The 13,935-nt window shown below is 43.9% G+C and overlaps 1 protein-coding gene across 2 annotated transcripts in view; it reads left to right on the top strand.

The window, feature by feature from the left end:
* Positions 1 to 558: 558 nt before the first annotated feature.
* Positions 559 to 13,935, top strand: part of LYPLAL1 (lysophospholipase like 1) — a 74,610-nt gene continuing 61,233 nt past the window's right edge. Inside the window, exon 1 of one of the 2 annotated variants that reach the window (XM_089685017.1) lies at positions 559 to 709. In XM_089685017.1, coding sequence (XP_089541143.1) covers positions 625 to 709 — 85 coding nt within the window. In that variant the 5' untranslated portion in view covers positions 559 to 624. Of the gene's footprint in view, positions 794 to 13,935 lie in introns of both variants that reach the window. The other variant, XM_089685015.1, reaches the window with a different exon arrangement.

A 13,935-nucleotide genomic window follows, 5' to 3' on the forward strand; every position in this document is an offset into this window, starting at 1 on the left:
AGGGGACACATCGCGGGAGCGAAGGACAAGGTAAGTGCTGCAGGGACTCCCTGAGCAACGCCGCATGGTAAGCCCTAGTGTAGCTCGGAGTTACCGCTTTTGGTACTGAAACTTTACCCCGAGCTACACTCGGGAATACCGCTAAGGAGGTTAAGGAGGTAATTAAACTTACTTGGCGCCTTATCTGCATTAAATTAGCCTCAGAACCCGTGTCATTAAAACGTGTTCGGGTTTAAAGGGATGAGGCGGCAACCCTACATTTTGGTTATTTTCGACCAGTTTTGCATCATTTTTAGAAGTGAAATCCAGAAGGCCAACAATATTAATACCAGAACTTCCCCATCAATGCTGATTTTCTCATATAAGACCAGGAAACCCCCATAATTAGTTTATTACACTCTCCTTCCATGACCAATATCAGACACTGTACAGGTAGAGGGCATTACATAGCGCATGCTCAGTGCGTGGATTGAAGCAGGCGAGGTCCTGGCAAGGCGCATACTCCTCAGTTGGATTGACTCCGGACAGGTCATGGTCAGGGGCATGCGCAGTGTGGGGAATGAACGCCGGGCAGGTCCTGGCAGGGCGCATGCGCAGTGTGTGGATTGAAGCCAGTGCGGTGTCATGGCGGCGTCCTGCTCTCTATCTCGGTGTGTGGTGTCTCCAGCCGGGAAACACACGGCTTCTGTCATCTTCCTGCACGGATCAGGTGCTGTTCTCTTCTTCCTCCTCTGTACGGAGTGCATAGTGGCTGGGCTGCAGCTGTCAGGAACTTGGATACCATTTTATACAGGTATCCTGCAACCATGCCAGGGCAGCCTGCTACTTGTAGTTCCCCAGCAGCTATGGCATTGTTCTGTGGGGACTGAACCCTTCATGAAATTAGAACTGGCTCCCTGTGTCCCTTCATAGACCTCTATAAAAATGTTCTATTAAAGTGGAACTAAACCCTGCGATCCTTTACAGCCAAGGAAGCCGCCATCGTAGCCTCTGTGTGACTTGATGTTGCCATGGTGCCGCATATGTGATCAGTTAGGACACCAGCTGTTGGATGGCTTGACAGTTTCGGTGAGCACACGAGCAACATTTACGGCATACCTTAATCGAAAATCGGTATTAAAGCCAATAATATATTGCAGCTTACCAGATGTGGTGACTGCATTAGTTTTCTTCTTTCTTTTTGTAGATTTTTTTCTCCTTGTTTTCACCCGCTGATCTGGCCAGTGACACATCTGCCTTATTAAAATGCCCCCACTCTGGAAGGAGCACAGAGGGGCACCTTTGGACAGCATCATTATCAGTCTTGGGGGGAGGGGAATATTAGCTGTACTAGCAGATTTAAATACACTATCAAACTGAAGCCAAGCTCCCGCTAAGGCTCCATTCACACTTGTGCAACGTGTCATGTGACTTTGGACATCAAATTCGCATGACAAGTCGCAGCCCATTGTTTTCATTGGAACCTGTTCAAAACGGTGCAACTTAAAAAGGTATTTGCACTACTATCCTGCAACTTTGATCCAGAGAGTGTAAAGTCAGATCAAAATCTCATCAAAGTTTGTGATGGGAGTCACTGTGGGTGGGGGGCTCATGGAACCCAGCTCACTTTGGAGAGGTGGGGAGACCCCTGTCTCAGCTCCCCTTATCCCTCTTATGTGTAAGTCACCCTGTGCCTGTTACGGGTACAGGGTGATCTGTCCTAATATTGGGGTGGGGGGTTGTTGATTGTTTAATGTCATGTGGCTGCATCCCATTGTTCTATTGTCTGTCTGGCTTTGGAGCAAACTATTATGGGATGTATGTGTTTATGTGTATTAGCTTAGTGGGGGGATGTCTCCAGCAGCCCTCCCTCCTGATGGGACTGTCTGCTGGTGTGAAGTTTGAATACCTGTGTGTCTCTTGTTCCTAAATGTAGATTGCCCCTCCCTGTGTCATTATGCAGGGAGGGGGGTTGTCCCCTGAGTGTATATATCTTGTATCTGTGTTCAAATAAACTAGTCTACCTCCTGGTTTACTTCAAGACTGGTGTCGCCTAGTCTTGTATTGTCGGCTGTGGTGTCTGTTGTCGGTGTTCAGACGGAGAAGCGGTATTCTAACGGAAGTACTCAAGCGCAGTCTGGGTTGGTTCCATTACAAAGTTGTTCTCCAAAGTCGCATTGGAAATCGTGCAGGTGTGAATGAAGTCTAATCCCTGGTTCTCACCAAATGCGGCTTTACAATCACACTGCTTCAGCTGAAGAAGCAACCGCTCAGTGCAACTTCATGCACAGATGTCAATGCAAGTCGCACATGAAAGTGCCAAAAATAGTGCAGGAACCTTTTTTAAAATCAGTGTGAGTCGGAGTTGCACGATTTGAACTGACAGATTGCATTGGTGTTAACCGGTGACTTACACTTTATAAGCAGTTGCAGCAAATAGTTTTTTTTGGGGGGATAAAGATTTTACATAAGTAAAAGCGAATCATTGTAAGCAACCCTGCCAGTATTAAATGCTTTCTCTTAGCCCTTTAAGTGCTACATCTGTAGAACAGCTTGTTTCTTTGAAAAACAACAGACTTATTAGCCAGATCACCAGGTGAAAATAAAGGAAAGAAAACCTGAAAAAAAAGAAAACTAATGCAGCCATCACATCTAAAAATTGGTAAGTTACAATTTATTGTTTGATTGTGGGTTTTAAATCCATGGGTTTATTTCTGCTTTAGCCCTTTTGTTGCTGGGTCTGTATGCCTTACGGATCTGATAGCGGGGGTTTTACACGCAATCCAGTGGCTGCAGCCACTAGGATTGTGTATAAAACTGACAAGCAGACTTCTGCCTGTCAGGTGACAGCAATCTGGTGGCTGCGTTGCTGCCTGATCGCTTCCACACACCCTAGGTAATGACGACCAAGCCCCCCCTCCCATGTGCGTACGCCACCACCATGTGTTCCAGGCTCCGCTTGCCCATCTGCGACATGGCAGGTGCCACCCTTTGGAGGAGAGGGAGGAGCTGTCCTTCCCTTCTTGCTGTAACCTGGAAAGTGGTCTGTATGACGTCACTTCCAGGTCACCTTCTCCGGGTAGAATAGCTGGGAAGGAATGTATTGCCATGTGATCTTCATTGGAGCCCAGAGGAGATTCTCATTAAAGAAAATATGTCACCTTAGCCTGTCCGCGCTCCCTGGGAGGACACAGCGGAACACCAATCGCTGTACGGGACCTCTGTGTGAGGTCCCAATCATGTGATCACTGATTGACCAATAGTAGTAAGCAAGATGTCACTTCTGACATCATTGCTTACTACGTGTGAAATTTGTGAATGATCACAGAGATTACATGGTACAAGGCTAGTCACAACAGCCTTGTACCATGTGACAAGCTGTGTCCAATCACAGCTCACACAGTATTTCTCAATGGCTGCAAGAATGCAGTCAGAGAGGAGAAATGATTGCTTTCACAGCCTTCATCACAAGTAGTGGTGACACTGTACTGCTAGGGTGACAGTATGTTAAAAAAGACATAAATAATAAAATAAAAATGTAAAAAACATTTTGAAAGATTATAATTTTTGGTTATAAACTAATTTGGGTTATTTTTTTACTAAAAAGATAACTGAATACATTTTGGCCCAGATTTATGAAGAAAGATTATTTATTTGCAAAATTTTATAAGAAAAACACTTTTTTTTTTCAAAATTTTTGGACTTTTTCATTTATATAGCAAAAAGAAAAAAAAAATCCCAGTGATGAATAAATACCACCAAAATAAAGTTTTATCTGTCGCAAAAAAGTGCTAAACAATTCATATGGGTACAGTGTTGCATGACCGCGCAATTGTCATTCAAAGTGTGATAGCGCTGACAGCTGAAAATTGGCCTGGACAGGAAGGGGGTTAAAGTGTCCGGACTTGAAGTGGTTAAGTTACACTAACCAATTAAAGCTAAACTACAGCTCACACTCCAGTTACACAAGCAGTTACAGCAACATTTTGTTTCCTTTTCGGATAAAGGTTTTATATAAATTAAAGCTGATCATTAAAAGCACACATTTCAGTGTTAAATATTTAGTTTACCCTCTTGTGGATTTATTTGTGGAAGAACTTGTTCTGTTGGAAAAAAACAACAGACTTGCTGATCAGACCACCAGCTGAAAATGAAACAAAAGCCTAAAAAAGAAAACCAATGCAGCCATCACATCTAAGAATTGGTAAGCTGCAATATAATGTTTGCTTTCGGGTGTAACACCACTTTAAGTACGGTAAAGTCCAAACTCTGCTAGTCTTAGTTCACATGTTTAGTCCTGCTACTTTACTAGTTTTAGGTGACCTATATCTATTTTTTCTTTTTTGTAGCAAACTACAAACAGCTGTAAGGTATAGAGGGACTACTGACTAAGTTAGGCCAAGTAATCTTGGTTACCAATATCTGCGCTCAGCTCGCCTAACTCGACTTTAGAATAGCTGCAGCTTTTCATATGAGGAACAGAAGTATTTGAACACCCTGCGATTTTGCAAGTTCTCCCACTTAGAAATCATGGAGGGGTCTGAAATTCGCATTGTAGGTGCATTCCCACTCTGAGAGATAGATTTAAAAAAAAAATTCAGGAAATCACATTGTATGATTTTTAAAGAATGTATTTGTCTTGCACTGCTGAACATAAGTATTTTGAACACCTGAGAAAATCAGTGTTAATATTGGGTACAGAAGCCTTTGTTTGCAATTTCAGAGGTCAAACGTTTCCTGTAGTTCTTGACCAGGTTTGAACACACTGCAACAGGGATTTTGGCCCACTCCTCCACACAGATCTCCTCTAGATCTGTCAGGTTTCGGGGCTGTTGCTGAGCAACACGGAGTTTCAGCTCCCTCCAAAGGTGTTCTATTGGATTTAGGTCTGGAGACTGGCTAGGCCACTCCAGAACCTTGATATGCTTCTTACGGAGCCACTCCTTGGTTATCCTGGCTGTGTGCTTTGGGTCGTTGTTATGTTGGAAGACCCAGCCACGACCCATCTTCAATGCTCTGACTGAGGGAAGGAGGTTGTTGTTCAAATTCTCACAATAAATGGCCCCATTCATCCTCTCTTTAATACAGTGCAGTCGTCCTGTCCCCTTCGCAGAAAAGCACCCCCAAAGCATGATGTTACCCCCTCCCCCATGCTTCACAGTAGGGATGGTGTTCTTGGGATGCAATGCATCCTTCTTTTCCTCCAAACACAACAAGTGAAGTTTAGACCAATAAGTTCAACTTTGGTCTCATCTGACCACATGACTTTCTCCCATGCCTCCTCTGGATCATCCAGATGGTCATTGGCAAACTTCAGACGGGCCTGGACATGTGATGACTTGAGCAGGGGAACCTTCTGTGCAATGCATGATTTGAAACCATGACGGCGTAGTGTTCTACCGACAGTGACCTTTGAAACTGTGGTCCCAGCTCTCTTCATGTCATTGACCAGCTCCTCCCTTGTAGTTCTGGGCTGATTCCTCACCTTTCTTATCATCAGTAATTCCCCACGAGGTGAGATCTTGCATGGTGCCCCAGTCCGAGGGAGACTGACAGTCTCTTCCATTTTCTAACAATTGCTCCAACAGTTGATCTATTTTCACCAAGCTGCTTGGCAATTGCCCCGTAGCCCTTTCCAGCCTTGTGGAGTTCCACAATTTTGTCTCTGGTGTCTTTTGACAGCTCTTTGGTCTTGCCCATGGTAGTAGTCAGCGTCTGACTGACTGTGGGGTGGACAGGTGTCTTTAAAGAGTTCAGACGGGTGCTACTAAGTTAGATTAATGAGTGGAGTAGAGGTGGACATTTTAAAGGCACAGTAACAGGTCTTTGAGAGCCAGAATTCTGGCTGTTTCTTAGGTGTTCAAATACTTATGTTCAGCAGTGCAAGACAAATTCTTCAAAAATAATACAATGTGATTTCCTAATTATTTTTTTTTTTTTTTTTCCCTTTTAAACTCTGTCTCTCAGAGTGGGAATGCACCTACAAGGTGAATTTCAGGCCTCTCCATGATTTCTAAGTGGGAGAACTTGCAAAATCGCAGGGTGTTCAAATACTCCTGTTTCTCACTGTATGTCCAGAATATAATGAGAATGAAGCTCCTATGCTCGAGAAGGGCTCTGTGAAGGGAGAAGCTAGCCAAGGTCACTTAGGCTGGGGTGCCAGGTATACATTAAAACACTTATCAGTTATGTTCCAACCTTGTCAGTGTCGAGACATTCTTTTTTTGTGACACCCTGTTCAAGTGCCTCATACTAAGAAAAATGCAAACGAGTTTGGAACAGTGGTACGCAATAAAATTTTGTGAAATTGGGTAAAAGTGCCTCAGAAAATGGTGAGGAAAGCTAATGAAGAAGCTGCGTTATCATCCACACAAGTGTACTGATGACACAAGGCCATCAAGAAGGTGTCGAAGATGAACAACAATCAGGGTGCCCCTCTTCGTCAAAAATGGAACAGAATGTGGATGCAATGAAGTCTGTTCTCAACCGTGACTGATGGCTCACCATCAGAATGATTGCAGAGGAAGTGAGAATTACCAAGCCAATTGTTCATGAAATCATGACTCAGGATTTGAACATGAGAAAAGTATGTGCAAAACTTGTTCTACAGAACTTGTCACCTGATCAGGAGCACTATCAACTTGTTTGCCAAGACCTCTTGGCCCGTTTGGAAAAAGAGCCTGATTTTTTTTTTGAGTCGAGTGATCACGGGAGATGAATCTTGGGTGTCTGAGTACAATCCCGAGACGAAGAAACAAAGTTTAGAATGGTACACATTACGTCCCCTCGCTCAAAAGGCGCTCGAATGAGCAAATCAGAAGTCAAATCAATGGTCATTGTTTTTTTTGTTTTTTTTTAGATCCACAAGAAATTGTCCATAAGGAACTTGTACCTACTGGTCAAAAGTGTCCAAGTCCCAGTGCTTTGGCTGTCGGAGAGTCTTTGGCTAAAAAACACATCACAATTCTTCCTCATCCACCCTACAGCCCCTACTTGGCTCCTTGTTGCGCCTTTTGCATATTCCCAAAGATGAAGAAGGGTTTGAAAGGACACCATTTTGGTAGTGTGGATAATGCCCAAAGAGCCACTACACAAGCTCTAAATGCCATTCCACTTGAAGACTTCCAGGGATGCTATGAACATTGGAAAAATTGCAAGGAGAGTTGTGTACATTAACAAGGTGCATACTTTGAAGGAGACCATGTTCAATTGTAAATTTTTTTTTTAATAGAATTTTTAAAATACCATTCTCATTACTTTTTAGACACTCCTCGTATGCTGGGTGAGCTACGGATCTTGGCATTAGTTCCTTTTTAAACTTGGAAAGGCCTTATTGAAAAGTGTCATGAGTGTAGTTTTCAGGATTCTAAAAAACTGCACTTTTAAAACTCTCATATATATTTCTCCTATATCTTATAATTTAAGGGCACATATTCGTAGGCATTCTTTGAAGTACGCAGGGGAACCTCTAATGTTGTTATCACTGCCAGCAGTATGATCTGACAGCATCTACCAGAGAAAAAGCAGATCTCCATGTGGTATGCCACTGTCAATCCTCAATTATCAGCAGATCATCCCTTATTATCAAGCTGTCCATTTCCCGGTTTACACTTCCCTCCACCCCTGATCCTGGATTGCTTTGTCCCTAAATTCCAATGATTCCCTGCCTTCTGTCTGCTCTCCCCTGTAGTGTCAGTATGTGTTCAACTGAACGCACTGATTATGAAGTTGTTGGATGTGATTGTTGTGTGTCTAGTGACAGCCCTGCTTGTAGCTAGAACGTAAATTTAGTGAAGAAATTGGGAGAAGTTTGGGTTTAGACCCCATGCACACAGGCACCCTGGCAGCAGCGTTTTGGAAAAAAAAAAAACACATCTAGATGTGTTTAGGCTTGTCAGTGCATTAGTTTAATTCATTGTCCAGAATAATAATTTATGCTGGCCAGTGAAATGGATTAATGCTCTAGCTTTTGACATGCCCAGCGTTAACGTACATCAAGCATTTTTCTCCCAAAACACTGCTGCCCCTGGACATACTGGCAGTGGGTTTTGTTCTGCCTCCAAACACCACTGCTTCTGTTTGTTATATTTTTACAGGTACTTGTATAGCACTGTCAATTTTACGCAGCACTTTACTTATGTATTGTACATTCACATCAGTCCCTGACCTCAAGGGCCGTGCACTCTAAGGTCCCTAACTCACATTCATACATACACATACTAGGAGCCAATTAATTTACCAGTATGTCTTTGGAGAGCGAGAGGAAACCAGAGTACATGGAGGAAACCCACGCAGGCACAGGGAGAACATGCAAACTCCAGGTAGGTAGTGCTATGGTTGGGATTCGAACAGATGACCCCAGTGCTGCTAGGTGGAAGTGCTAACCACTTAGCCTCTGTACTGCCCACAACTAAACATGGAGGTGCGTTTTTAGAGGCAGAAAAAAAACAATGCCAAGCACTCCTAAAAGCAGCTTTTTTAACACTCTGTGTGCATAAGGCCTTAGGGTGATGCTATTTATTCACTAACTAGATTTTAGTACAAGATTTCCAAGCACGCCAACCTCTTCTTCAGGCAAAAGAGGCCAACATTCTTCAAATGCTTCCACTGCAATCTATTTAGTTAGCCAGTAATGGTAGACGCTCAGATCATGCATGGCTAGTGTGTTGAGAATTTAGGATCAAGTACAAGTCACCGATCAAAGCAAAAATGTTATCTCAATAATGGTACAGCTTTAATACATTTAGAAGATATTGACAAAAGAGGCATGTACAATATGCATGCAGATGGTGGAAAGAACAAAGGTTGAATTTAATTCTACTTTGGGTCCGGTTTAGATATACATAAATGAGACCAACCTCAGGAAAATCCTTTTCCACCAAATTCCCCAAAAGGTGAAAATGTATTCATGTCCCCTCCCTGGAAGAGGGGGTCATGAAGGAGAGTTGAATTTTTCCAGAGGTTCCAGACCGAACCAAACTGACTTTCTTTAACCGCCTTCCGCCCGCCGTATTGCCAAATAACGGATGGGCAGGAGCTCTCTTCTGGGAAGATATGACGTCCTCCCACTCTAGCAACGTACAGTGGGGCAAAAAAGTATTTAGTCAGCCACCAATTGTGCAAGTTCTCCCACTTAAAAAGATGAGAGAGGCCTGTAATTGGCATCATAGGTAGACCTCAACTATGAGAGACAAAATGAGAAAAAAAATCCAGACAATCACATTGGCTGATTTGGAAAGAATTTATTTGCAATTTATGGTGGAAAATAAGTATTTGGTCACCTACAAACAAGGAAGATTTCTGGCTCTCACAGACCTGTACCTTCTTCTTTAAGAGGCTCCTCTGTCCTGCACTCATTACCTGTATCAATGGCACCTGTTTGAACTTGTTATCAGTATAAAAGACACCTGTCCACAACCTCAAACAGTCACACTCCAAACTCCACTATGGTGAAGACCAAAGAGCTGTCGAAGGAAACCAGAAACAAAATTGTAGACCTGCACCAGGCTGGGAAGACTGAATCTGCAATAGGCAAGCAGCTTGGTGTGAGCAAATGAACTGTGGGAGCAATAATTAGAAAATGGAAGACATACAAGACCACTGATAATCTCCCTCGATCTGGGACTCCACGCAAGATCTCACCCCTTGGGGTCAAAATGATCACAAGAACGGTGAGCAAAAATCTCAGGACCACACTGGGGGACCTAGTGAATGACCTGCAGAGAGCTGGGACCAACTTAACAAAGGCTACCATCAGTAACACACTACGCCGCCAGGGACTCAGATCCTGCAGTGCCAGACGTGTCCCCCTGCTTAAGCCAGCACATGTCCGAGCCCATCTGACGTTTGCTAGAGAGCATTTGGATGATCCAGAAGAGGATTGGGAGAATGCCATATGGTCAGATGAAACCAAAATAGAACTGTTTGGTAGAAACACAACTCGTCATGTTTGGAGGAGAGAGAATGCTGAGTTGCATCCAAAGAACACCATACCTACTGTGAAGCATGGGGGTGGCAACATCATGCTTTGGGGCTGTTTCTCCGCAAAGGGACCAGGACGACTGATCCATGTACAGGACAGAATGAATGGGGCCATGTATCGTGAGATTTTGAATGCAAACCTCCTTCCATCAGCAAGGGCATTGTAGATGAAACGTGGCTGGGTCTTCCAACATGACCATGATCCCAAACATACCGCCCGGGCAACGAAGGAGTGGCTTCGTAAGAAGCATTTCAAGGTCCTGGAGTGGCCTAGCCAGTCTCCAGATCTCAACCCCATAGAAAACCTTTGGAGGGAGTTGAAAGTCCATGTTGCCCAGCGACAACCCCAAAACATCACTGCTCTAGAGGAGATATGCATGGAGGAATGGGCCAACATACCAGCAACAGTGTGTGCCAACCTTGTGAAGACTTACAGGAAACGTTTGACCTCTGTCATTGCCAACAATGGATATATAACAAAGTATTGAGATGAACTTTTCATATTGACCAAATACTTATTTTCCACCATAATTTGCAAATAAATTCTTTCCAAATCAGCCAATGTGATTGTCTGGATTTTTTTTCTCATTTTGTCTCTCATAGTTGAGGTCTACCTATGATGCCAATTACAGGCCTCTCTCGTCTTTTTAAGTGGGAGAACTTGCACAATTGGTGGCTGACTAAATACTTTTTTGCCCACTGTATGTGCGCCCCCGGGGTCCCTAGGACACAGCGAACACCGGTTATCGGCAGTCCTTTCCTTGCTCTGGCAGCACATGAGAAGAGGAGAGCCAATAAGTGGCAATCTTCAGAGGAGACATCTACACTGATCATCAGTGCATTCCCATCAGAGATGCCTATCAGTGTCCATTTTGGATGCCTATCAGTAAAGTCTATTAGTACCCACCCACCAGTGCTGCCTGTCATTGCTGTTTATCAGTGCCTATCAGTGCAGCCTCATCAGTGAAGGAAAAAAAATTACTTATTTAAACATTTTATTATTTTTAAAACATTTTATTACAGAAACTAAGAAAATTTCCCAAATTTTGTCTTTTTTTTTTTTTTGTTTAGCAAAAAATAACCCAGTGGTGATTAAATACCACCAAAAGAAAGCTCTATTTGTGTAAAAGGAAAAAAAATGATAAAAATTTCATATGGGTACAGTGTTGCATCACTGCGCAATAGTCATTCAAAGTGTGACAGCTCTGAAAGCTGAAAAGTGGCATGGGCAGGAAAGCGGTGAAAGTGCTCTGTAGGCAAGTGGTTAAAATAGTTTATCGGTAATGCCACAACGATGGTTTTTGTTTTGATGTATTTCGTTTTGAGTTGAGGGAAAAAAATGTCTCTGCAGTTCTTGAAACATGTTTTAGGTATTAATGAGTTAAATATGTGTTAGTGAATAATAAGGTAGCTTTTGTCAGGCGTTTGAATAGTTATCGACAATGCTAAAATCTGCAAGTCTTCAGACATGACCTCTAAAACAGGATTTGGCAGAGGATAGGGATTACCTGTACATTCTTGGCTAAAATGGCTCTCATATTGATGTTCCTTTCATTGAGTACAGTTCCTAAAAGTAGAATTTCAGGTTTATTTTCACTTTAAATTGTTCATTTTGGCCAAGCTGGTCCAAACAAACTGTTCTATTAGGCTGGTGTGTGTGCTGTAGTGGATTGTAATAGCATTAGCTGCATACAGTAAGCTGCATTGTCCTTCGGCAGCAGTATGAGTGGCTGGAGTGACAGGCAGAATGGGGTTGGTTTACTAAATCTGGAGAGTGCAAAATCTGGTCTAGCTCTACATAGGAACCAGTCGGCTTCCAGATTTTTTTGCTAAACCACTTGCCCCCCCCCCCCCTTCATGACCAGGTAATTTTTTGCTATACAGCACTGCCTTAGTTTCAGCTGCGTGGTCATGCAACGCTGTACATAAATTAAATTTATGCCATTTTTTTCCCCCCACAAATACAGCTTTCTTTTCTTTCTGGTATTTGACCACCTCCTAGGTTTTTTATTTTTTGCGCTATAAACAAAAAAAAAAAGAATTGAAAAAAAATATATATATATTTTTTTTACTTTCTGCTGTAAATCATATCCGATTTAAAAATCAAATTTCTTCATAAATTTAGGCCAATATATGTCCTACATATGTTTGGTAAAAAAATTCCCAATAAGCGTATACTGATTGGTTTGCGCAAAAGTTATAGCGTCTACAAACTCTGGAACGTGTGTGTAATTTTTTTTTTTTAATACTAGTAATGGCAGCGATCAACAACTTGTCGCTGTACTAATGAAACTGGCTGGTTAGGGGTTAATATCTAGGGCGATCAAAGGGTTAAATGTGTGCCTAACAGTGCTTTGTGTGTGTGCACTGTGGGGTGTTTTTACTAGGTGATGTGCTGGATTTTATTCCCTGCTTTGCACATTGCCGCTGATAGGACACAGCTCTGCCTTGTTTACACAGGAAGAGCTGTATTCTGTATCTCTCATCGGTAATCAGCTTGTGCCAGAGGTCATCCATTGGGTGGCATGCGCTGATCAGCTTCTGCTGTGACAAATCACAGGCGCGCTGGGGGCACACGGTCACGCCCCTGTGATTCTACACACAGTGGCAGCCCTGTAGCAGTAACACTGCTATGGGGCGGTCGCCAAGTTGTTAACTGACCAAGCTGAAGTTAGAAGCTGATTGGCTACCATGTACAGCTGCACCACATTTTCCAGTTTCAGTAAATCAGCCCCATTTTAATGCATGAAGGTAAAAAACCTTCTGTGTACATCAGCCCCCCTAATACTTAGCCCCATCTCAATCTAGCGATGTGCACGAGAGCCTCAGCTCTCCGGGGACTCTCCCTCCTCATTGGCTGAGGCAGCAGCGGGTGTCAATCATAGCCATTAAGCCAAAGAGGAGAGAGAGGGGGCTGGGCCGAGCTGCGTCTGTGTGTGAATGAACACAGTGCTGTAGCTTTGGAGCGAGCCTGCTTGAGTGCCCCATAGCAAATTGTTTGCTCTGGGGGCAATCAGCAGGAGGGAGGTGCCAGGAGCTCTAGCGGGGAACCCGAGAACAGGAGGATTGAGGCTGTTGTATGTAAAACCGTTATGCAGAGCCAGGTAAGTATGACATGTTTTTTATTTCAAATTATTTTATTTAATTTAATATCACTTTAAAACAGTGGTTCTCAACCCTCCTAATGCCGCGACCCCTTAATACAGTTCCTCATGTTGTGGTGACCCCCAACCATAAAATTATTTTCGTTGCTACTTCATAACTGTAATTTTGCAGTGGGAGGAGTAGTGCCACGTCATTGGTGTCAGTGGGAGGAATAGTGCCCCATCGTTGGTGTCAGTGGGGGGAGGAATAGTGCCCCATCGTTGGTGTCAGTGGGGGGAGGAATAGTGCCCCATCGTTGGTGTCAGTGGGAGGAATAGTGCCCCATCCTTGGTGTCAGTGGGAGGAATAGTGCCCCATCATTGGTGTCAGTGGGAGGAATAGTGCCCCATCATTGGTGTCAGTGGGAGGAATAGTGCCCCATCCTTGGTGTCAGTGGGAGGAATAGTGCCCCATCATTGGTGTCAGTGGGAGGAATAGTGCCCCATCATTGGTGTCAGTGGGAGGAATAGTGCCCCATCCTTGGTGTCAGTGGGAGGAATAGTGCCCCATCATTGGTGTCAGTGGGAGGAATAGTGCCCCATCATTGGTGTCAGTGGGAGGAATAGTGCCCCATCATAGGTGTCAGTGGGGGGAATAGTGCCCCATCATTGGTGTCAGTGGGAGTAATAGTGCCCCATCGTTGGTGTCAGTGGGGGGAATAGTGCCCCATCGTTGGTGTCAGTGGGAGGAATAGTGCCCCATCGTTGGTGTCAGTGGGAGGAATAGTGCCCCATCGTTGGTGTCAGTGGGAGGAATAGTGCCCCATCGTTGGTGTCAGTGGGAGGAATAGTGCCCCATCGTGGGTGTCAGTGGGGGGAGGAATAGTGCCCC

Source organism: Staurois parvus, unplaced genomic scaffold (genome assembly GCF_062004578.1).
Source record: "Staurois parvus isolate SC_StPar_1 unplaced genomic scaffold, SC_StPar_1.0 ptg000362l, whole genome shotgun sequence".
Taxonomy (NCBI): domain Eukaryota; kingdom Metazoa; phylum Chordata; class Amphibia; order Anura; family Ranidae; genus Staurois; species Staurois parvus.